The sequence below is a fragment of the Phymastichus coffea genome, unplaced genomic scaffold (genome assembly GCF_024137745.1).
Source record: "Phymastichus coffea isolate CEN01 unplaced genomic scaffold, Cenicafe_Pcof_1.1 PCOF00058, whole genome shotgun sequence".
NCBI lineage: Eukaryota > Metazoa > Arthropoda > Insecta > Hymenoptera > Eulophidae > Phymastichus > Phymastichus coffea.
Genome location: NW_026706869.1, coordinates 234,016 through 256,910, shown reverse-complemented (window position 1 = coordinate 256,910; position 22,895 = coordinate 234,016). Strand labels below are relative to the sequence as shown.

The 22,895-nt window shown below is 37.9% G+C and overlaps 5 protein-coding genes across 12 annotated transcripts; 3 read left to right on the top strand and 2 right to left on the bottom strand.

Annotated features, from left to right (window-relative positions):
- Positions 1 to 22: 22 nt before the first annotated feature.
- On the top strand, positions 23 to 2,504 carry LOC131666332 (facilitated trehalose transporter Tret1-like). 2 transcript variants are annotated; one of them, XM_058938922.1, is made up of 5 exons: positions 23 to 149; positions 468 to 536; positions 618 to 1,185; positions 1,250 to 1,451; positions 1,512 to 2,504. In XM_058938922.1, exons 2-5 carry the CDS (start codon positions 470 to 472, stop codon positions 2,124 to 2,126), a joined length of 1,452 nt encoding a protein of 483 aa, XP_058794905.1. In that variant the 5' UTR covers positions 23 to 149; positions 468 to 469; the 3' UTR covers positions 2,127 to 2,504. The 2 variants fall into 2 exon arrangements, with proteins under 2 accessions (XP_058794905.1, XP_058794906.1); XM_058938923.1 differs by lacking the exon at positions 23 to 149 and having other exon boundaries at positions 368 to 536; positions 1,250 to 1,392; positions 1,546 to 2,504.
- Positions 2,505 to 4,233: 1,729 nt separating this feature from the next.
- LOC131666409 (facilitated trehalose transporter Tret1-like) lies at positions 4,234 to 7,579 on the top strand. 6 transcript variants are annotated; one of them, XR_009302093.1, is made up of 6 exons: positions 4,234 to 4,258; positions 4,390 to 4,469; positions 4,907 to 5,474; positions 5,550 to 5,751; positions 5,814 to 6,493; positions 6,750 to 7,576. XR_009302093.1 is itself a non-coding variant. In XM_058939061.1 (6 exons), the coding sequence occupies exons 2-6, from the start codon at positions 4,415 to 4,417 to the stop codon at positions 6,420 to 6,422; spliced, it is 1,386 nt and encodes a 461-aa protein (XP_058795044.1). In that variant the 5' UTR covers positions 4,234 to 4,258; positions 4,390 to 4,414; the 3' UTR covers positions 6,423 to 7,579. The 6 variants fall into 6 exon arrangements, 5 of the variants coding, with proteins under 5 accessions (XP_058795044.1, XP_058795039.1, XP_058795040.1 ...); XM_058939061.1 differs by having other exon boundaries at positions 4,907 to 5,243; positions 5,292 to 5,474; positions 5,814 to 7,579; XM_058939056.1 differs by having other exon boundaries at positions 5,814 to 7,576.
- Positions 7,580 to 7,972: 393 nt separating this feature from the next.
- On the bottom strand, positions 7,973 to 10,175 carry LOC131666410 (TBC1 domain family member 7). The gene is made up of 5 exons (XM_058939062.1): positions 10,053 to 10,175; positions 9,543 to 9,892; positions 9,187 to 9,471; positions 8,993 to 9,122; positions 7,973 to 8,918 (listed from the first exon to the last, which is right to left on the bottom strand). Exons 1-5 carry the CDS (start codon positions 10,092 to 10,094, stop codon positions 8,805 to 8,807), a joined length of 921 nt encoding a protein of 306 aa, XP_058795045.1. The 5' UTR covers positions 10,095 to 10,175; the 3' UTR covers positions 7,973 to 8,804.
- Positions 10,176 to 10,860: 685 nt separating this feature from the next.
- LOC131666288 (26S proteasome non-ATPase regulatory subunit 1) lies at positions 10,861 to 14,357 on the bottom strand. Its single transcript, XM_058938815.1, has 3 exons — positions 13,855 to 14,357; positions 12,630 to 13,780; positions 10,861 to 12,554 (listed from the first exon to the last, which is right to left on the bottom strand). Exons 1-3 carry the CDS (start codon positions 14,159 to 14,161, stop codon positions 10,992 to 10,994), a joined length of 3,021 nt encoding a protein of 1,006 aa, XP_058794798.1. The 5' UTR covers positions 14,162 to 14,357; the 3' UTR covers positions 10,861 to 10,991.
- Positions 14,358 to 15,005: 648 nt separating this feature from the next.
- LOC131666391 (uncharacterized) lies at positions 15,006 to 22,544 on the top strand. 2 transcript variants are annotated; one of them, XM_058939028.1, is made up of 15 exons: positions 15,006 to 15,191; positions 16,976 to 17,151; positions 17,304 to 17,620; positions 17,917 to 17,988; positions 18,478 to 18,701; positions 18,775 to 18,872; positions 18,946 to 19,254; positions 19,318 to 19,704; positions 19,776 to 20,014; positions 20,084 to 20,521; positions 20,593 to 20,795; positions 20,871 to 21,331; positions 21,401 to 21,813; positions 21,887 to 22,250; positions 22,333 to 22,544. In XM_058939028.1, the coding sequence occupies exons 2-15, from the start codon at positions 17,086 to 17,088 to the stop codon at positions 22,540 to 22,542; spliced, it is 3,801 nt and encodes a 1,266-aa protein (XP_058795011.1). In that variant the 5' UTR covers positions 15,006 to 15,191; positions 16,976 to 17,085; the 3' UTR covers positions 22,543 to 22,544. The 2 variants fall into 2 exon arrangements, with proteins under 2 accessions (XP_058795011.1, XP_058795012.1); XM_058939029.1 differs by lacking the exon at positions 17,917 to 17,988.
- The last annotated feature ends 351 nt before the right edge of the window (positions 22,545 to 22,895 follow it).

The window sequence follows — 22,895 nt, the reverse complement described above, 5'->3', positions numbered from 1 at the left end:
TCACAAGCTTATGCGTGGCCAGTTTTGTTTTAACATATTTTTTGATTTATAAAATCATAGGTTACGAACGACAAGATTAACGAACTTGAAGGATTCTCTAATTAGATCAGGAAACTTGTGAAATAATTGCACAGGATCACATGATTCAGGTACATACATTGAACAGCTATAAATTTGAAACGGTGAAGCAAATGAATGCAATATCAATTTCAAATAAATCACTAATAGCTTATCTGAAAATGTTGAATTTATCGCCAAGTTGAATTTTTCGTTAGCGTATAATTATCATCCAAATGATAAGAATAGTTATTTATGCTACTTGAAATGAAGTGGATTCCGCTTTTATTTTATAGTAGCACCGGAATAAATAGGCATCAATTCGATCCCAGCGAAATATTGTCATAGTTCGATTAGTTAATTATTTTGTAGTTGTAATATATCTGATTTGAATACCCTCAAACTTTTAGAAATGAACGATAATAACAGTGCATCGACTGACAATGGAAAGTATCGACAATTCCTCGTTGCTGTGATCGGTAAGATCAATAAATTGCAAGCATCTAGTCCAACCATTAATGATTAAGCAAAAGAAATTGAAGATAATTATTTGGTATCAGTGAACTTGGTATCATTATCAAGTGGTATAACATGGGGATGGCCATCACCGGTAATACCAAAACTACGTTTGACTAAACCACCAGTTGGGGACGCACCATTGAGTGATGAGAAAATCTCGTGGATCGGTGGTTTGATGGCAATAGGTGGATTAATAATCATTCCATTTTGCGGTACCATTCTAGAACGTATTGGTCACAAGAAATTTGCTCATTTAACTGGACTACCCATCATCACGTCTTGGTTGCTCATCCTGTTCGCCAGTAATTATCTTTACATTTATTCGGCAAGATTGCTTGGTGGCATGGGTGCTGCGATGACATTGTTTATTGTGCCATTATATTTGAGCGAAATCGCTACCGAAGATGTTCGTGGGATTCTTGGTAGTCTTTTGCTCTTTTCCGTTAATATTGGTACATTATTTGCTTATATTGTTGGTGCCACCGTGTCTTATCGCTTATTTGCATGTTTGTCGCTACTTTTTTCACTTATTTTTGTGGCGATTTTCAAATTCATGCCCGAGGCGCCGATTTATCTTGTTCGCCAAAATCGATCACTGCAAGCTCACAAGTTAGTACATTTTTTAAAATGCAACTTCCAAAAATTTCATTGTTTCATTACATTATTATTTCAGATCACTAATGTTCATCCGAGGTAATAACGAAGCTCTAGTAGAACAAGAATTAAATAAACTTCAATCTCAAGTGGAGATATCGAAAAATTCCTCTAAAAAAGGAAACATAAGCGACTTTTTGAAAGATCGAGCTACAAGCAAAGGTATGATCATATCCTTTGGTCTACTAGGTGGTCAACAACTCAGTGGTATTTTCGCAATGGTAAGCACATATCGATTCCCAACGTTAACAACAGCATTAAAATTAAAGTGTTGCTTTTAGTTAAGTTATGCAGAAACAATCTTTCAACGTGCAGGCTCATCGGTGTCATCGGAGATAGCGCCCATAATAATTGGAGTCATTCAGATTTTGGGTTCGTTCGTGTCAACATTACTGATGGAACGTGCCGGACGACGCCCATTAACACTCATATCCTGTTTTGGAATGACGATTAGCCATTTCCTTGTTGGATTATTTTTCTATCTGCAACAAAAGCAATACAACGTTAGTTCAATTTCTTGGTTACCAATAGTCGCTTTGTCTACGTACGTTGTCACGTACTGTTTGGGCATTGGACCTGTGCCTTTCGTCGTCACTTCTGAAGTATTTCGTCCGAATGTCAGTAGCTCTGCTACCACTGTATGCTACATCTTCTATTGGATAATATCTTTCGTTTCAATTCAGTCGTATAGCGTAGCTCAGCGGCTTCTTGGCGACGCTGGTTGTTTCTTTATGCTCGCAATATTCTGCGCCAGTTGTTTTGTTTTTACTTACTGTATTTTGCCTGAAACTATGGGCCGTGACCGACAAGATATTATAAATGAACTTGCGGGGATAGATTCGAATTGTGAAAATAAATGCAATGAAAGCGTTAATCTTATGACCAGACCAGTTTAACTGTATGTGAGAGCAATATTTATACGTTCAAGATATATTTTACTTTTTAAGTTCATGATGACTACAATCAATCTGAGCTATTCTGTAAATACATTTTTGACTAAATATTATTTTATTAAGTAAATAAAAATGTTCTAACATAAATTGATGTAAATATGAATCGAGAATCCACTACGTATAAAAACGTAACTCAATATCAATGTATCTACCATCGAATCTCACATTACATGTTGATTACTCATTTCGTTTATTTTTCAAGAAAATTATATTTCTCCACGTGCGGCAAAATTAGTTACGGGAATGGGTGCCGAAACAACAGTTTTTATAGTACCACTGTACGCAAGTGAAATTTTTACTGAAAATATTCGTGGTACGTTAGTCTTGATGGAAATCCTATATTATATTTTTAAAAACGTCAATATTTTCTTCGTCTATGTCATTGGTGTATTCGTCTCCTACTGTCTATTTGCATGTTTTTCCATCTTTATCTCGTTAAGTTGAACATCGAAATCGCTAACTCATAGCACGCAAGTGAAGACCTCTGAGTTTTACGAATATTCGTAACAAAATTATTTTATTTTATGATGTTAATATTAGGGAATGACAAAGTATTCGTGGGCCGAGAACTAATGAAATTACAATTGCAGACAAGTATATCAAACGGTTACTCCGAGAAAATAGAAACAATCGATTTTTTAAAAGACCATGTTATTCGCAATGGTCGCAGTATCTTCTTGGCTATCGTAAGAAATATAAAAATTATTCAAAGTAATATTTCAATCACGTGTAAGTTGTTCATGTTATCAGTGTGCCAATCGCATCGATCCAGATTGTCAGCTTATACACGTCGGCGATGTTGATGGAACATGCAGGCCGCTGACAATTGACTCTCGTCTCATGTTTTGGCATCGCCGTGAGTCACGTATTCGTATGTGTATTTTTGCACCTGCAACGAAACAAGTATGACATTAGCATTATCTCATGGCTGCCAGTTATCGATGTACATTGTCAGTTACTATCGGTGCCGTTTGAACCAGTCTGTCGGCTCCCAAGCACGTGGTATTACGTGTTTTTTTATCAATGTGTGTGTGTGTGTGTGTGTGTGTGTGTGTGTGTGTGTGTGTGTGTCTGTCTTTTACTTCGATTCAAGCATTTAGAATGACGAGGAAGATTCTTGGAGTTTGCAGTGCTTCTGCGCCACTTGCTTGGTTTTTACCTATTGTACAATGCCTGAAGCTGAGTGAAACAATTGACAACATATCATTGATTAAATCGCGGAAATCAACGAGAGGCACGAAGGGAATTCTGATGTTGAAACACGCGATGACAGCCTCGATCTTATGTTAAAGGTTGTTTGATTGTAAGCATGGAGGACATTTTATTATCGGAAGATATGAATGAAATAAAAACATAAATTATCATTAGTTCTGTAGCAAATTTTACTCAAATATATTTATTTGAAATGACAAAACCGCGCCACTTATTATTTGCATCTATAACTTGAAATAAAAATTCTATTAATAAGACAAATTTTATTGCAATAAATTCAGCGATACGTGTCACTCGTATAAATGAGGAAAATAAAAGCAAATTACTCTATCTTTATATTATTTCATTATAAAGAAGTCAATAATTATAATCAAATACTCTGCTGTAAATTAAAAGAACAGAATCGATGACATAAGAGAATAATGTTGGAATTGTAATCAGACAAATCACAAAGCTTATTACGAAAGTACATCAAGTATAACTTTAATGGATACGAAACTGAAACTAAGTAAATGATAAAATCTTTTCTTAAAACAGTGTCGATGCCGTTTTTCTTACCAGAATCAAATAATTTTATTTCAGAACATTAGCGTTATAGAAAAGTTTTCTTTATTTAACATTTGTATTTGCTTATTATATTAATAGAATTAATATAAATAGCATTTCTAAAAGAGAAAAAAATTTATATAAGAAGGCGTAGTTGATGACGAAATTTAATTGTACTTGATCTCCTAATGAAATACGCGTGACAAACGATAAGATTTGACTTATGTCTTTAAGATGAGACTTAAGAAGTGTTATAAATTGGAGTCTGTGGCATCCTTCTGGTAGCAGAATCATTTTGAAAGTGAATCTACTTGCAGGTATCAAAAGTAAAACTTTTCTCAAACAATTGATTTCTAATATTCGATGATTAATTAATTTGCGGGAATAATTTCAATGACAATAGTAAAATAGAAAAATACAAATTAATTTTAAGGGTATTTTTAAACAGTTGTTGAACTCGTCGAATTTACAAAATGTTTGACGTACCGCTCAATGGACAGCTGCGACAGTTCTTAGCTGCGATTATCGGCAAGTACTCGGAATAATTCTTATTTTCTCGAAATCAAAATCGTTAAATATCTATTGGAAAAAAATATAATTTATAATAACTATGATTTATGCGTATTTAACTTGAAAGGATTTCCCGACTGAAAAAAACGATTCATAAAGTACGTTAAATATCAATTATAAAAATACTGATTTATGAAAGATAAATTAAGAAAGAGATAAGATCCTATACGTAAAAATTACTTTGACGACCAAAGAGTAATATCTCTGTGTTTGTACATTCTTGAAATTTGCGAATCTGTGCACATAAACTGGTACCAGTTAGTTTTTAAGAGCACGATCAGTTGAACGGTAGCTGTATTTACGTTGACAACGAGTCAAACACAAGTTGCTTTAAAATTTATTTCCTAATTACTGATTTTATCTCAAGTGACGGGAAAATAATTATTGTATTTCAGTAAATTTGATGACAATTTCATTCGGTATAAGTTGTGGCTGGCCATCGTCTATTATACCTCAACTACGTTCAAATTCCTCACCAATTGGCAAAGTACCAATGAGCGAACAACAAATTTCATGGATTGGTGGTTTGTTGCCAATTGGTGGTTTACTGATGATTCCATTATGTGGCATCCTTACCGAACGTCTTGGTCTTAGAAATTTCGCTTTCTTAACTGGACTGCCACATATCGTCTCTTGGCTACTCATTATTTTCGCACAGAATTACTTCTACATTTATGCGGCCAGGTTGATTATCGGAATGGCTGGTGCCATGACATTCTTCATTGTACCAATGTACGTAAGTGAGATCGCCAAAGAGGACATTCGTGGTGTCCTCGGCAGTCTTCTTTCACTTTCAGCAAATACCGGTGTACTGTTTGCCTTTGTCGCTGGGACTTTTTTGTCCTATCGACTGTTCGCCAGTCTATGCCTTATCTTCCCGATCGTCTGCATTGCGACTATTTTATTCATACCTGAAACGCCGGTCTATCTAGTAAAGCAAAGCCGCCAACTCGAGGCTCACAAGTTAGTTCAGCTCTAGCAGCCTTCTCTCTGGATCTCCGTCGATGACTGATTAATAAGAAATACGTATCATTTCAGATCACTCATGTTTTTTCACGATAACAATCGATCTCTCGTGGAAGAAGAATTAGCTAGACTACAGCAACAAGTAAATGCATCGAACCGCACTTCAAAGTCATTTAGTGTCGGTGAATTCTTTAGCGATCGAGCTACACGCAAAGGTCTGATTATTTCAATTGGTTTAATCGCAGGTCAACAGTTCAGCGGAATTTTCGCTATGGTAATTATATACACAACTTCATTTCTCTAATCACTACATCACTGGAATCTTGTCATTTACAGTTGAGCTATGCTGAAACGATATTCCAACGAGCAGGCTCGTCAGTATCATCACAAACAGCGCCGATAATAATCGGCACGATTCAAATATTCGGCGCGTATATGTCGACGATGCTGATGGATCGCGTGGGTCGTCGATTATTGACGCTCATCTCGTGTTCTGGCACGACTATTAGCCACGCGCTTGTCGCTACATTTTTTTATCTGCAGAAAAATAATTACGATGTCAACTCGATCTCGTGGTTACCAGTTGTTGCTCTGTCAACTTACATCATCGCTTACGCCCTTGGTATGGCAAGTGTACCGTTGATCATCGTTTCTGAAGTGTTTCGTTTGAGCGTCAACAGTTACGCGACGACTTTGTGCTTGATACTTTTCTGGGCGATGAGTTTCACGTCGATAAAGATTTTCGATTTGACGATGGATTTTTTCGATGCCGATGGCTGCTTTTTTATGCTTGCTTGTTGCTGCTTGACTGCATTTATCTTTACTTGCTGTATGATGCCAGAAACTAAAGGAAGGAAAAGGGAGGATATCGTTAATGAGTTAGCTGGTGTTGATAAAGCTCGTTGTAAAAAGGACAAGAAACATGTTGAGGAACAGGTGCGCTGATGATTTATCGTTTGTTTCTCCATTGGAAATCATCGTACAAAATTTAAACAAAATATGCATATACATAGCACGTAAGTAATATGTATGTATGTACATATCATGTACGTACAAATTTCGTATGTATTATGTACCAAATTATAATAAACATTCTCATTAACTCAGCCTCATTGAAAAAGGAAAATACAAATAATTTTATATTTAATAGTTAAGGGTAAATGATGCTGGTCAACGATTTCGATCTTTGTTGATTCTAATAGTTTCATAATAATTGAATTATTTTTGTCTATTTTATTACCTATTTTTTTTAATAATTTAATAATGTAACAGGTTCAGTTCCGCAGCTACCTGATTCTAAAGGATACCCGGTATAATGACATTTTTGACTAAGGTACAAAAGCTGATGTGCATTGTTCATCATAGCGCTTTGTCCGTAAAGTTTTTCTATACACTTGCAACGCATTTTTTCAAACGTCTATTAACGTCAGTCAAATCATTTCCATATATTTGTTCTTATTTATTTTTTTCAAAATCTGTATTTATTCTGCCAACAATTGCCAGTTTTACTAATGTTTTTCAAAACTATGTGTTGATTTTAGAATAGGTAGCCGTATAATAGCTAATTCATCCACTCTCTTAACTTTTGGTTGTTTTACTTTTTCAATATACCTGTTATGAGCAGTATACCATATACTCGTATGAGCTATAACGTGTCTAAAAGAGCACGTTTTTCTGGTATATTATCGAGTAGTATAAGAGGTATTTTATAACTTTTAAATATTCTAAACCACAAAGCCGCAATTATTGTTTTACTTGATCGTACAAAATACTTCAGTAGAAACTTCATTTAATAACATTTGTATCGATCATATTGAATAATTAAAACTTTTCCAAACAGGCGATCCATCGGTAATTATAATACAAGTTATATATGAACTTTGCAGTTCAATACTATTATAAATGTCATTAATAATACACTGTCATAGAATTTATCATACATCTCCAACAGTTGTTAGACTTATTCTTTTATATTTAAAGTTATAAAAAAGCTAACGTTGTTCTCTATACCAGATGCATTGATGACAAAATATAGTGCGTTCAATATTCTATTAAAAGGTCTAAGGGATATTTTAGATTTTGAGATAAACAGCATGGAATTCTTTATCAGATTTGAATAATTTATTAATGTGATATTTGAGTTAAAATTTATTAAAAAACATTTGTTAGAATGTGACAGGAAATTCCAGTGTTAAGAGTTTATTAAAATATATTTAAAATTATTAGATCAATTATTTTTTTTTGAATATATTGAGATGTATTAAAGCCTATAAAATAAAATACTAAGCACAATTAAATAAATAAACTCTTTCAAATTCGCAGTTTGAACTGAAATCGTTGTTTATGAAATCAACGCCACATTCCCTTTTCAGAAAAATCACTTTTACTACCAGCAAGTAGCTATCCGCGCTGTAATATTGTTCTCCCATCACTTCCACCACAGAGGCAATATATTTTTCTTGATAATTAAAGTAATAAATCAGAAATAAAAAACTTGGAATTATACGTTTATAATGCACAATTACTTGCGCAACACGCCTGTTATCGCAGTATTTGAAAATTCTAATGAGTTTCTATAAAAATTGCAAATGTAATTTTTTCAGCACCTGATTTTAATTATTTTAAAGGTAACTAAGCTATGCACAAATTTTTTTTTTCAGATTCATAACGTACAGTTCGTTCGCGAATTAATAGATATAAAACGAATATTTTATTGTTATTGTTATTGTGACTTTAATAACTACGTCCATGTGGCTTAATTTTTAAAATTACAATAACGATAACAATAATCATATTGATAAATAGGTGCCCAGTTCAAAGAGCTGAAGCGACCACATCCCTTCTATGCCTACAGCATTCTTTAACAGTAATCTGCCAAAAATCCAGCCGAAAATAAAGGCCAAGTTTGCTCAAGCGTTTTTGTTGATCGTAAATTCGATGACAATTAGAAATTAGTAGTTACCGATCGATAAAGAAGATCGTCATTTTTTAATTACATCGTTGCTATCATTCAAGAGAGTTTGGTACCTTCGCCATATATGCCGATGTGGTGAAAATACCAAACTAATTAGAGATTACAATAACATTCATTCATAAATATAAATGTTTTTAATAATATTTTACTTCATTTTTTTCTGTACAGGATATTTCAGTTTTTGAAATATCAAGAATATACATTTCATTTTGCTATACACAATAAAAACTAAAGTAGAAAAATTCACTACATTATATAATTTGATTCGGTCGTCGTTCAGCCTTTTGGGGAAGCCCTCTGTGTAAAACTATATACAATAAATCATTCATATCACAGTCGATAATATATCTATCTTATGTATTTTGCATGTAATTCGATGGATTTTGGGGATTGATCATCACCGAGCCACTTTGCTGCCATCCTTCTATTGCTTTATTCACAATGACTTCTGAAGTTTCTTCCGTTATCTATAAATTGGATGGAAAATTAATGAAATTATTTGCAAAATACAGCAGTTACAATTTAAAAAGTGATATTTTACATTATGCACAACTTCTAGAACTTTATCCAAACCTTCACATCTAAGTATACATCGTCTCATTGTAGTCAACATAATAATAGTTACAAATATTAAAATTCTGTATGCTCCAACAGCTAGTTTATCCCAAATTCTATATAAAAAATAATGAATTACAATCCATCCTTAGAAATTCAATATTTAAACATGATATATACTTTGTTATTGAACAGTCGCTAATGGTACCAGCAAAACAAGAATGAAACCAGAACTCAAAAGGCAAGTTCTGTAAAGCATTGATCTTGTTGAGATAATTGTATAATTCTTTGTCTTCTCTTTCCAGCATGGAACATGTATTCTCTTTCAACCTAGCAACTTCACTGCTAAATTTCTGTACTTGATCTAGAAAACCACCAAGAATCCAGTAGACGTTAACAAGTTTGTCCTGTTCGTAATTAGCATCACTGATGTTCCACAGGCTCTCTGCCAGTTTACTCATAGCTCTGTGACATCGATTTATCCTTTTTTACTCTCTTTGTCTCGAAATATATTGATATAAAAATAAAAATCATACCTTAGTAAATCAGTTTCCATTTGAGAGCTAATGTCAATTTTGGCTCTCCTTGTCTTCAGCAGCCACATCATCAAAAACATCTGATGAGGTTTAGTTGTATCATCAGTGATTTTTGCTTTGATCAGAGATTTCTTTAGATCTAAAAACTCGGCTGTACGTTGTGTCATGACAAAATCATGGCTTTCTTCATAAACTGGAATAACACCTAGTAAAATTTTCCACAGCAAGTTTCTGTACATGGTTGGTACAGTGAACCTTAAACAGAACTGTTTCAGCTTCACTTTGTCGAAAGGCCGATCGCGCAACAACATCTCAAGCGATTTCTTCTCTTCCACACTTCTAAAACCAACCTGAAGTAACAAAAAGAATTAAGCTTAAAAGCTTAGAAAAAGTAGTGCTAATAAAAGTTGTTTTAAGTCAAGTAGGAAGAATTAATTGATTTTTTCAGTGTTATTTAATGAAATCTAGAATAAAAAGTATGTTATTGTAGTATAATGTTTATTAAATCACCTTTTCATAGTAAGAAGATCGAAAATTTCTTTCATCAATCATTATCCTCTCACTATAACAAAGACATACACTAGGTAACTCCTGCAGGTTATGTTTACGTATGGACCGCCCAACAACTATCTTCGATCAGCTGCTTTCGAAGTAGCGCTTAATATGATTTTCAATCCAAATAACTTAAATAGATCAAAAACAAAAAACAGCGTAGCAGTAATGGATGTAAAAATATTTATGTAAATACAAAAGTATTTATAAATATGTGTATTTTTTAACTGTACTGAATGTCAAAAATAGATCACGATATTGTTTTACATACTTGAAATATGGTTTTAGTGAAATTCAAAGTCTTGGTGAATTTCAATGATATAATCAAATTGAAACATATGAAAATATTATCGATTGAAGTTACTCTTCACAGTTTCTCATAATTACCGTGACGTCTCACATTTATCATATATGTAGACAAAAATTATTATTGTGGACTAAAAAACTTTTTTCTTATGAATTTTTTTATAAATGAACTTTTCATTATTCCATTTTTTATTTTTTATTTTTTCAATGTAATAATAAACATTATTTGTATGTTAATATGAATATTTGATATATTTTAATTAAAAATAAGAATTCATAACAAAAAATGTATATAATTTTAACGACATCCAAAAACATCTTTGAACTAAAAGATATTAATTAATATTAAATAAAATTAATACTCTGGTGTTCTTTATTTTCTCATTTTTTTTCGATTGTAATTTCTTCTACAAACTCAAATAAAAATTGAGACTTCAGTAAAATAAAATAGGTCTATCAATAAAGAGAACTCATCAAATTTTCGTACAATATATTCATTACTTTAATGATAAAGCAGTAAAGATAATTTATGAATACAATAAACGTATCATAAAAAACTGCGGGATAAAAAATAAATTATGATTTTCTAGTTTACTCTTCGGTGAATTCAAAAGGCTCTGGTGGATCAGCTTCCTTTTCTTCGTCAGGCTTCGGACCAAACGCAGCAACAGGTTCAACAAGTTCTTCTTCTTTACCAGCTTCAGCAATATGTTTGACCATAACAATCCCACCGATCTGCAAATCTTTCATGGGTACATAGTGACTATTCTCAAGCAGTTGAATAACTTTCAATTGTTGTCTAAGAATCCTCGCTGGATTCTGAAGAACCTCATTATTAGGCTCTTGTTCCTTCTTCTCCTTTTCCTTATCCTTTTCATTGCTTTCATCTTTTTTCACATCCTTTGCGTCTTTTTCTTTCTCCTCCTTATCCTTTGTTTTCTTCTCATCCTTCAATTCAGCACTGCTCTCTTTCACCTCGGCAGTACTTGGCAAATCAACATCCATCTTGTCGTGATTATCACGAGCACGACGTTCGAATTCTCGACGTTTAGCTCTCGCAGCAATACTAAGAACAGCCGTTGTAACTTTTTCGCGTTCTTCTCGTTTCTTCTCCTCAAGTGGAGCTGGATAAGCGTAAGTACTTGGTTTGGCGTTCGATTTTATTTCCAACTTGGGCATCTTCAATTGAGCATTTAATGCTATCAAGCAAGTTGGAGTGAATGCCAAAGCTAAGCAATGAGCTAATGGATACCAATACCAGTATTGCGTGAACACGAGCGCGCCAACTACAGCTAGCATGTTTGTATGTCCAGTACGAGACTGTAGTGAAACCGTGACGTTTCTACCACCAGCGTCGATAATACCCTGAGCAAGTATAGCACCAAATTTAGCCATATGGTCTTCATGCTTGTCGACGATCACTTTGGAGTACAATGCTCTGAAATCTTTAACGCGTGGGCAAGTAGCTTCGGTTTGCTGAATCAATATCATAGCCGAGGCAATGAGTGCACCTTGACGTACAAAATTAACTGGATCATTTGTCATAGGGTCCAACAAACTAATAGCTTCTTTCAATCCAGTACCAGCACAAGCGATACCAAGAGCCATCGCAGCTCCGTAACGAACATGAGGATTGTAACTTTCAGCCAGCAGTGAAACAACGCTTGGACATTGCTCCGGGTTACGGAAAAGCAAAAATCCGAGACCCGTGACAGCTGCACGACGTACATCATCGTTGACGTCCGATACAGCGACGTGTAGAAGTTTACGAATAGCTTGATTGTTGCCGGTACCGCAGTAAGCCATCGCTAACGTATACATTCCACTTCTACGGAGTATCGGATCTTTGTCGGCGCTCAACGAACTGACAAGAGGATCTGCTTCTTCTAGTCGGCCATACATGGTGAATGCGATGCCAACGGCGAGTCCACGTAGAATTTTCTCGTGTTGAGTTTCTTGAGCGTAAGCGACCATATCTTCGATCGCTTGAGTTGCTTTGGAACCCAACATTACCATACCCATGGCGATTCCAGCAGCCTCACCAGTCACAGCATCATCTTGGTATAGATTGAACTTCAATTGCTCGTAGACGTCTTGCCTATGCGATCCCATTGCAGCTAATCCCAAGCCAAGACAACCACCGTGCCTCACCATCTGTAAATAAAATTGACCATCAATGTTTATAAAAAAACTATAGTGCTTTTTATAATTTAAAATTGTAAAATTTACTTCATTTTGAGCATCTTTTAATTGTCCTAACAAGTAGTCTGTGATAGCTGCCCCATGATTGGCATGAATGAGACCCAAAGCATACAAGCCCCCACCTTCCGAATATCCAGCTCCAGAGCCAGTGTCTCTTGGCAAGTAAGACTGCATTAGTGCTAAAGCTTCTTGTTCATGACCACGATGAATAACTCCCAAGGATGCTGTTGCTGTGAGTTTCGCCCAGTTAGTTGCACGAGCCAGCCACTCCAAGTTGTCTCTTAGGAACTGATCGCTAGTTGTACCAGAGTGCATGAAACCATTTGCAATAACCGTTGCAGTGTGGCAAATTGAAACCCTAATGGCATCTTTTGTATTCTTCAAAATAAGCATATCAGTATGATTGCTGCGGATCAGAAATTGTAGGTGTAGATCAATAGTTATTTCTCCACCCAAGATTTTTGACAGAGAGTTGATTCTATCCTGCTGCTCTCGTTCTTCTGCATTCAAACTTTCTACACTTCTTTGTGTTTTTTCTTCTGGAGTTTTTTCCTCCTCTGTTCCAACTGTAGCTATTTCCGTTGACTCTTCAACTGCAACTGAGGCTGAAACTGCTGGTTTGACTATGGCTTTCACAGCAAGTGCTCCTGGTATAGGAGCTGTGGCTCTTAAAGCTTGCAGAACACGACCAAGAAATTGTTGAGTGGCAGACTCATACAGATCAAATGCAATTTGATAAGCCATTAGAGCACAATCTGTGGAACCTTTGCTAAGTCTGTCCAAAAGTTCTGCAACAGCTAGGGCATCATCTAAGAATATCAAGCACTGACACATACTGACGTAATCTGGAGTATTCAAATTTTTGTATAAGCTAACTAAGCAGCGTAGAACTGTGTTACGGAAGCCACGATTTTGGATAAGACTCATTGCAACTTGAAAGGCATAGGATAGCATTCCACTAACATCATCAGATTGCATGATGGATGCTTCAAAAATATCCATTCTTCTTGTTTCAAGAGCAAGACCTAGAGCTTGACGATATTGGGAATCACTCAGGCATCTTTGGAACATTCTGTCAACTATTCCTTCCAATCTTGGGTCAATGCTTTTACCCCCAGGTTGTACTTTGTTCTCTGCTTCTAGCACTCTTTGTTGTGTATAAAAATCGATACATTTTGCTAGATAAAATGAAAGAGAATTCATGAGAGTTAGTATTTTACAAAACATGATGAAGTCCATTGAGAAAACTCACCAATTATTGTATCAACATACTCGTTACGAGCATTTACATCAAATAATTCACCTGCACCCAAAGCATAAGTCAACGAATCTTCGAAACTGCCTAAATGATAGTAAACTTTGCTAGCAACAAGTGCAGCGAGTTCATGATGATTGAAATTCCGATCCTCGTGTAAAATCTCAATTTTTTCAATAGCCTCGGATATTTCGGGCCAGAATTCGTCGACGATCACATCTAACTTTTTCAAGGCGAACACTTTCAATTCTGGTATGGGTTCATCGAGTAGCGAAATAATACCAGCTGCCGATGTGATATTCATATTGGAAACTGATAATTTAACACTAAATGCTTTAAAAAATCTTATATACGATAGCTTTGCTCGATCGTGATTTGCAGTTTTAGCTTACAATGCATACAGAGTATACACTAAGTGATATAATATAGGTTAAGCACGGCGTTAGCGGTTGGTTACTATACTATAGGTATAGTATGGTGAGACCCCTATCACAGTGGAAGTGAAAGAGCAGACTCGCCGCTCGCGCCTGTCACCTTTTTATCAATTGAGCGTCCTCTACACGTATACCCAGATATAACATATATATATATAACTAACTGAAAATATTTGAATAAATATATAAGAATAACAATTTACAATTATTTCATAAGATGTACATATGTACACATTTCATTCATTGTAACTGAAATATCTTCTTTGCCTAGATACGTCGATTAATATAAAATAAAAAGTTTACTGACATACTTGTTAGGTATACAGTTAATAAATTATTGTAAATATTCGTATCGTTCAATATTCCATTAAAAACAGTTAAGAAGCTAAATATATCAGTAGTATGCTGACTATATATTAATTATTTATGAAATACTGCATATATAACGAGTTACACGTTTTAACAATTCATGATTATTATACAAATATAACATTTATACTTATTGTCTCAATACATATTAGACAGAATGTACGTAAATTCGGAGCAAAAAATGTTAATGAATAAAAATTATGTAAACGTTTTAACGTAATTAAAATTGATTATTGTAATATTTATTTAAATATTGTCAAGGCGAAGTATCCTGCAATGAGTTGATGTCACTGTCGGTAAAGTGAATCTCTATGAGAAGTATACAGAAGGTATATTGTGGACGCAGCCACTGCGAGAGCGAGCGAGAAAAGAATAAAGGGTTGGCCGTTGCAGCAGTAGGGAGAGTTCTCGAGTGATCAGTGACTCGCTGGCGAGCAGAGCAGCATCTATCAAAACTCTCTGATCATTACAGCCCGCAAAAAGCCAAGAGGGGAACACATCATCGACAACAGCAGCGGCTGCAGTAGCGTCGTGAGTACAGTACACGTACATCTATAGGCTCGCTCGATCAGCTGTGCATCGGTCGTCGCGAGACACAGCGACCAATTGTTTAACGAGCGGCTTCCCGTGGAAGGAGCGCTGACAGCCAAATCTGCTTACATACTTTTGATGTTTATACGCGTGGCATTAACGAACCCGCGGGGAGAGAAAGACAGAACGATACGCGTTGAAGTGAGGTTCCCTTGCGCGATAAATCGATATCCAGCCCAGCGCACATTCACACATACGCGCGTTCCTTTGACACATTTCTTCACAAAGAGTGTGCGTGCGTGAGCGTATGTGCGTGCTGCCGCTGCTTGTGTCGAAGAATTTCTTTCCGCTTAACGTATGGGGGCATGTGGAAAACAGGGCCAATCGATGTTGCACATATTCGACCGAAGTTCAAGGTGTCGCGTGTTTCAGCTCGATCGAGGAGAGAGACTCTGGGCCAAATTATGGTAATGCTTGCCAGAGGCGGTTAAGGACACTCCAATGGAGATAGTTAAACTAAGAAGGGCTTTCACTTGATATATCGAGCACTAGCGCGCTTCCTTTTTTTTGCTCTAACGAGGCCCCGAGACTTGATTGGCACGATCACTTTCGGAGTTATAAGCGTGAAAAATGCTTTTTGGTGTGTGTGTGTGTGTGACTCGTTGAGGGCTTCTTTTCGAGGAGTGATTCCCAATCGCAAGCGGCAGATTCTTTGCGAAAGCTTCCGAATTTGTCATCAAGGAAGAATTTCAGCGTTTTCGATGAAGTGCTTCTTACCAAGACAAGTTCGGAAAGCTCGAAATATCGATTACAGTGTGAGATTGGCAAACATCCTTTTTGACTCATGTGATTGTAATCGATTGATACAGCGAATCTCAAGGAAGGTCCCAACTGCCAACTTTGCGCGTTTCTCTCGAGACGTGCGATTTTCCACCATCCAACTACTCGAGCAGATTCACTCAACATCCCATCTGCATCGCCGTACAAAAAGAAACGGAGAAGAAGCGCGTATTAAACGGTCGCTCGCTCTGCACACTCGTCGTTTGCGCAAGCGGAACTCGAAACTCTTGCATCGAAAATAGAGCACGAGAATCTTGTTCTTTCTCGCTCTCCGGCGGCAGCTAACGTTTTTATTGATTGTGCGTGAACGAGCCGATCGCACGCACTGGAGCACGTTTCTCGTTAGACCGCAGATTGCCTCTCTCTCGAACGAGTGGCAAAGAAAGAAGACGCTGAGTGTGCAATAGCCTGGGGGAAAAAAAGCAGAATGCTTAGTGCTTTTCTTTGCGTCGATATTTAATATCTACGAAGGGGTAGAGGGTTCGGATTGAAGATGTACCGAATGCAAGTGGGTTAAAATGTTTTCGAAAGCATTTTGGCAGTCGTTCGAAGAAGGGGAACTGCGATATTTTCGAGCAGTTTTTCCTTTTCAGACGAACGAGGAGGGAAGGGGAGTGGAGTTTCGCGGGTCGGACCAAGCAGAATAGTTCGCTTCGACGCGTGCGTGTTCGTCCAATCGAACCGAGCGTAACGTCAATTAGCTCGCGATCGAAAAGTGAAATTGAGCGTGATCGTATCATCCTGAAGCGAAACTCGATCTCTCGCTCTCTCCCTCCAAAAATACAACCCATAAAGCCCCCTTCATGTGTGCGTTAAAAGCTCGCACGACACCGCACTGGAAAAATAGAATAGGCCGCGTTCTCGTTTCTCTCTTTCACTCTCGTAACGCGATCTGCGAGAGTCGTTGCACTCCCGCGCGATGATGTCTTTTGTGCTGCTTGTAGGTAGAATGGTGGCGAGCAACAACGGTAGCCTCGCTTACGAGGACATGGGACAAGCGTCGAGGGGCAGCTGACCCCAACCACCACGCAGTCTACTCATTGCGCGAGTAGCCATGCCGCAGAATCAGGACAGCTTCGGACCGTTTCATCGACTGCTGCACGACGGTCTTCAACCGGAGGTCGGTACCATTGAACTCGAACGACAACGAGTAGTCTCTCGGTTTGGGAACAAATTGCTTTCGTGAGATGTCGATAAGCAGCTCAAAGGAAGCTCCACGCCCGAAGCTCCGTAAAATCGCTCGTGTGTTTCCGTTCTCGGTGGTGCTCGCAGAGAGAGCCAGTGGAGTTCGACTGCCGTCACCTGCGCGGCGCGCCAAGCGAGGTCGAGGCTCTGGTGCACAGCATCAAGGAGGTCGCGCAGCAATTCCTCTACCACTGGAAGACCTTCCCGATCGTCCTGCCGCCGGGGCTGTCGAGCGCGCCACCCGGCAGCGAGGACAGCCTGGCGCGCAAGAAGCACCAGCAGTTCCATCTGCGCGACATGTTCGTAGCGCCTAGCTTCGACGAGCTCGACGCCGTGGCCGTCGATGCCAAGGGGGAGCCGCGAAGACTGACGAGCAAGCAGCTCGAGAGCATTCGCGAGAGAGGGTATGTTTCTTTCGCGAATCCTTTCGTAGATTATAGATTCTCTTTTCTCTCTTTCGTTTTGGTCGTAGATTCACTTTCTTTAACACCATTATCATAGTCGAAATATTAGAAGTCTCTTGTTTTGTTTATTTCGTTGATTGTCTCATCACGTACATATAGTCAAGAACAAAATATTTCAAAGAATCAAGAGAGGAGAGAGAGAGAGAGAGAGAGAGAGAGAGAGAGAGAAAGGAAGAGAGAGAGAGAGATGCATTGCTGTGTCTGATGTGTATTTTTGTAACGATTTCTGTATAAAGCTTGCACAAGGATGAGTACGGAAAGCCGAAGAAGCTCAATGACACTCAGTTGGAGAGCATTCGCAGATGCGGGTACGTCAATCCCCCCTCCCTCAAAAAACACGACAGAAAAATTTGTCCCTCTTCCAAATGTTTTTTTCCCCCATGTGTTACCACGCACACACGACACGTTCTTTTCTGCACTCTATGTGGGTTTCTTTTGCTTGACACCCAACGAAATCGCAATGGTGTGATTGAAAAAAAAAAAAAAAAAACTGATTGTTGAATAATTTGTACCTTTTCTTTTGTTTTCTCATGACAGCATGACAGGTCTTGAATTAGCACTTTGAAGGTGTAGGGCACACGAACGAATGATACAATTTACGTTTTATCGCTTAATTAGAAGCCTGTGAATAATTTTTTACGTTACCCTCTTCATAATTAGTTAACACCAATTAATTTCAATCGATATTTCTCTATACATACTTCGATGTTCTGTGTATATACTAAACATGAGTTTTCGGCAGGTTTTCTACGTGATCGCAAATAAAGATATCGAATAATATATGCGCTCGTTTACAGAGAATTCGAAGTGGACTCGATAAATTTTGCCGGCCAAGTGCATCGATGGCGACTGAGCGGATTGTTACAACGCGGCAGAGATCGAAGAAGAGACGCTTTGCTAAGAGATTTGGCAGTGGCAACGAGATTTGTCGTTGTAACGGGAAAGAACAGAATCATCTCGCATTGTTTCAGCGTTTCCGAGTCGTTGAAGGCATTGCTCACCGGACTACTGAGGTTACTCGGTGAGTCGACACGCTTACTTTGAAGAAACTGAGCGTGGGATAGATCTCAAGAGCGTACGATTTGTCATTTCAGATATTCTCATCGGAGTGCCATCGCTACAAGCGCAGAATTTAGATGTCAAGATTCGCGAAGAGCGCTGTCGCTATCTTGTCGCTGAATTGGTTTGCAAAGTGAGCATCCCGACACTTTTCGTATTTATCTCGAGACTCTATACCATTTCATAATCAATTTGTACACATGCAGCCGGAGTACGAAGATTCGCTAGAATTGCTATGCGGATTCATTCGTCGTCAACTGCAACGTGCAACAACTGAAAAATTCGAAGTGGAACGCGAGTCACAAATGCTTCCAGTACCAGTACCATTTGTCTTTGGCACGCCTGGCGGTGCAGCTGTTGATTTGAGATTATTCAGTCGAGATATCATCAAGAAAGCGTTGCCTATTCTCGTGACGATTCTTGAGAGAGAGACGCGGGGCTGGTTCCTGCATTTCCGCGAGAAATTGATTTCGGAGTTGAGAGCGCTGAAAAAATCTGACGAGGAGATCGAAAGGGTGAGCATTCATGTATGGAGATTTCATTAAACATACGCAACAATAAAAAATGTTTTATCATAGGAAGTGAACGAAGCCGTTATGCGTGAATATCTTCAACGTGTCTACACCTCGATTCTTTCCCATCCGGATTTGGCAACTTTAGGCGAAGGTATTCCACAGTTACTCGTCCAACAAGCACAATCGGTTGTTTTGATGCATCGAGCAGTGGAGAATGTCCAACGTAAATTAGCAAAAACGAAGGAAGCTTTGAAGGAACGCATCGACCGCGAGCACCCAGTTCTATCGCGTATAGGTCCTTGGATGAGGGACAGAATGAGAGAAGCTGAGGCGAAGTTTATCGAGGAGTGCGAGTGGAGTGCACATGAAGAAGCACTCGCCCTTTGTAACCAACAGAATCTACAGCAGACTTCGTATTTTTTGAATAGAGATCTGACGTTTATGAGAGAGGTAAACATAATAAATTTTATCTTTAATTTCAGAAGATTTTTAAGATATTAAAAAGATATTATTTGCTATAGCGAGAACCTGTTCTTCTGAAAGAATTGAGAAAAGTAAAAACCCCAACGAGGAGCTTCCAGTGGCCAACCCAAATTTGGCTTCCAAGAAATTGGATCATCAGACGTAGTTTCCAAGGCCAGTCAGAAATTATTCCAACTGTACTGAGTAATACTCCAACGTCTATTACAACCCCGAGAACAGATCCTAATCAACCAGTATTTTTAGTTGAGCGAGAAATCGTTCATTCAACAACTACAAGGTGATGTATTTTTTTTTAATTTAAATTTCCGTTATTCTTACTAAAATTCAATTTTTTTTTAATTTTTAGATGGCCAATGTGGCGATGGATAAATTATGTATCGCGCACCTGGTGCTGGACATGGAATGCAATGTTCCTGTTTGGCGTGGCGATTCCATGGTGCAGTCCACTATCTCTTCGTGCCCTTCTACTCGTTAATCCATTCACTCCTGATTTAGAACTTAGTCAACTCAACGGCACACTCTTTCCACGCAAATCTTCACAAACGCCAACTTTATACTCGAGATTAACTACTCTATGGAGGCACATAAGTAAAAGTCGAACACATTTTGAAACGGAGCCTGATACTGGGTTTATAGGGAAAGGCATGACAAGACACATCAACAGATTGTGGAATTATGGTGGGAAGGGACTTCTTGGCACACTCGCCATTCTTTTTGTCTTTCCTGTGGCTTGCCTCATTATTAGTTTCGCTTCGTTGTTCGTCGCACTTACTGCATTTATGTGGTTAGTATAATTTGCGTTATCGATTAATTAGTCAATGAAGTTATAATTAAAAGAGAAACTTTGACTTTTAGGATGCCAATGGTAACGTTGGCACTGCACACCTTTATGGCGCTGGTGATAGATTTGGATAGTCCAGAAAGTTGTCGAAATCGATATTTAGTCGTAATGGAAACTTTAATTTGGAATATTGGCATTCAAGGATGTTTGCAGCCAATAGCAGCTTTATTTGTCGCTGGTATAGTCTGTCCGGTCGTCTCATTTATAATATTAACAGGTAAATTATCATTCCAAAATTAGCTTTAAAAATCCAGAAATTTTCAATCATTCAAATTTCCAATTGAATTTTCAGTTTCTGTGATACGTTACTGGATTAGAGTAATGTGGGATACTGCCATGTTTCATTCGGTCATTAAAAATCGCGGTAGAATACCAGCGAGCGATAGTTTCATCGTTAAGCGTATTGCCGGCCCAGGTTTAGCATCAGATTATTGTTATCAAATAAGGCCAGAACAAGCTTTAGCAGCCTTTGAAGCCAAATTAGAATTGGATGAGCTGTTGGCTTACCAGCAAGAAATGGAGCGACTTATCACACAACCCCAGAGAGATTTTACGCAGTTTGTCGAGGCGTGTTTTGGTCCATTCGCCGCAAGTCTTGAAAAAACTAAAGAGCCCTACAAGAGTCTTGAAAAAGAGGCTAGAGACTTGGTTGCCGCGCTTCATGAGAAATTAGATAGACGTAGAAAGGATTTGCAGACAGGGCTTGGTGTAGCTGTTAGAAGTAAAATCAAACTGTCTACCAATGATCTAAAGGTTTTTCACTCGTTAACTTTTTTTAATCTTTCAATCTACTCATCTAACGTTCACATAATTTTTTTATAGATTGTTATCCAACAAGGCGCACTGATGCTCGAACGACATTATCCAACGCACGTGTTTGCCCGAATGACATCACAAGAAGATGACTTTTGGGAAAATAAAGGTCTTGGTGTAAACGATTGGGCAGGTTTGGCTGGGCTGATGTACGCCGATATTTTTAGTTTGGACTTCCTGCAGTCACTGGATGAAGCCGACACGAAATTCAAACTCGAGCCACATTCAGCTGTCGATCTTACTAGATACACAGATATGGTTCATAATACGGAGTTGGGTGGTGGTGTTAATGGACCAGATTTACTGGGAGCGGTTTACGCGCCGAGAGGTAATATTCAAGTTCACAGTCCATATTTAGCGGTGTCAGCGTTCAATCCAAGAGTTAGGCCACCTAATAATAGTAGAAAGACTGATAAAAGAAAGTAAGTAAAAAGTTAAATTATAGGCATATATTAATGATTGATTAAATTATTAAGATGTTGACCAATTTTACAGTGATACAATAGGACTGCTAACATCAACACGCATACGTCGTCGTACGATGACCAATAACGGAACGGGCGAAAGTCGCTGGCAGCCATGGAAGCGTCAGATGCGCCCTTATAGCGCGGAAAAGCTTTCGATTCCATTACCAATTCCGCATCCAGCGCACATTGCGGTCACGATACACAATCGTGACACCGAGGATCCGATACCATTGGATTCGGAAATCTGCCAAAATATATTGAAAGCCATAGAGGAGTCGCCCGGTGAGATGGCTATGGAGAGCGTCGTTGTGGGTAGATATAGGGGTGGAGATTCCAGTTTCGATTCTGTTGCTTCGCAGTCCTCTGTTTCCATCGATACAGCACTTGATAAGGTATGATGAGATTTTATTGAATAATTTTGAAATAAAAATGGCAAATATTTGATTCGTTTATTTATTAAAATTTAAATTTAAGGTTGAAGAAGGCCGTGGAACTGAAGCAGACGGAGCCGACGACAAAGATACTGAGACGTATAACTGGACTCTTTCAAATTGGGGTGGTGGAATGGCACGACGAAGAAATAATTCCGGTTCGATAAAAGTCGATTTAGCATCACCGGAAGATGTTACTCTTGACAGTGACAGCACTAGAGTAATGTTTAGCACTTACGGCACGACGGTCTAAAGAGGAATTATCTGAGTCAAAAGGAAAACAAAATTGTAAATAATTGCGAGCCGCTATCTGTCGTTTGATACGCTTAAGCTCTCAAAAAAGCTTTTTGCATGACGGTTGTAAATGCTGCCTGCCTTTCTTTAGCTCGTAGATTCTAAGTAACTTTTTCTCTGCCATTTGTTTCTTTTTCATTTTGAAACGTAAGCTCTTTTTGCAGTTATCTCGTTCTTTATCTCTCACATACATACGCATACTCACACTTGTTAATCGTACGTTAACGATATTTCCCAGTACAAATGAATTATAACAAGCGTTACAAATATTGATGACAGATTTTAAATGAACACCGCCAGTTGGCACAAATT

What these genes read in the sequence shown, in the direction of transcription:
- LOC131666332 (XM_058938922.1), top strand. Translation starts at nt 470, where the DNA reads ATGAACGATAATAACAGTGCATCGACTGACAATGGAAAGTATCGACAA. An exon ending in ATTCCTCGTTGCTGTGATCG is followed by an intron (nt 537 to 617) that starts GTAAGATCAATA and finishes ATTTGGTATCAG; the next exon opens with TGAACTTGGTATCATTATCA. An exon ending in CGATCACTGCAAGCTCACAA is followed by an intron (nt 1,186 to 1,249) that starts GTTAGTACATTT and finishes TTATTATTTCAG; the next exon opens with ATCACTAATGTTCATCCGAG.
- LOC131666409 (XM_058939056.1), top strand. Translation starts at nt 4,415, where the DNA reads ATGTTTGACGTACCGCTCAATGGACAGCTGCGACAGTTCTTAGCTGCG. An exon ending in GTTCTTAGCTGCGATTATCG is followed by an intron (nt 4,470 to 4,906) that starts GCAAGTACTCGG and finishes ATTGTATTTCAG; the next exon opens with TAAATTTGATGACAATTTCA. An exon ending in TCAGCGGAATTTTCGCTATG is followed by an intron (nt 5,752 to 5,813) that starts GTAATTATATAC and finishes TGTCATTTACAG; the next exon opens with TTGAGCTATGCTGAAACGAT.
- LOC131666410 (XM_058939062.1), bottom strand. Translation starts at nt 10,094, where the DNA reads ATGATTGATGAAAGAAATTTTCGATCTTCTTACTATGAAAAG. An exon ending in ATGGAAACTGATTTACTAAG is followed by an intron (nt 9,472 to 9,542) that starts GTATGATTTTTA and finishes TCGATGTCACAG; the next exon opens with AGCTATGAGTAAACTGGCAG. An exon ending in TTCTAGAAGTTGTGCATAAT is followed by an intron (nt 8,919 to 8,992) that starts GTAAAATATCAC and finishes TCCAATTTATAG; the next exon opens with ATAACGGAAGAAACTTCAGA.
- LOC131666288 (XM_058938815.1), bottom strand. Translation starts at nt 14,161, where the DNA reads ATGAATATCACATCGGCAGCTGGTATTATTTCGCTACTCGATGAACCC. An exon ending in GTATGTTGATACAATAATTG is followed by an intron (nt 13,781 to 13,854) that starts GTGAGTTTTCTC and finishes CATTTTATCTAG; the next exon opens with CAAAATGTATCGATTTTTAT. An exon ending in TAAAAGATGCTCAAAATGAA is followed by an intron (nt 12,555 to 12,629) that starts GTAAATTTTACA and finishes TTTTATTTACAG; the next exon opens with ATGGTGAGGCACGGTGGTTG.
- LOC131666391 (XM_058939028.1), top strand. Translation starts at nt 17,086, where the DNA reads ATGCCGCAGAATCAGGACAGCTTCGGACCGTTTCATCGACTGCTGCAC. An exon ending in GAGAGCATTCGCGAGAGAGG is followed by an intron (nt 17,621 to 17,916) that starts GTATGTTTCTTT and finishes TTCTGTATAAAG; the next exon opens with CTTGCACAAGGATGAGTACG. An exon ending in GTTCATTCAACAACTACAAG is followed by an intron (nt 20,015 to 20,083) that starts GTGATGTATTTT and finishes TTTAATTTTTAG; the next exon opens with ATGGCCAATGTGGCGATGGA.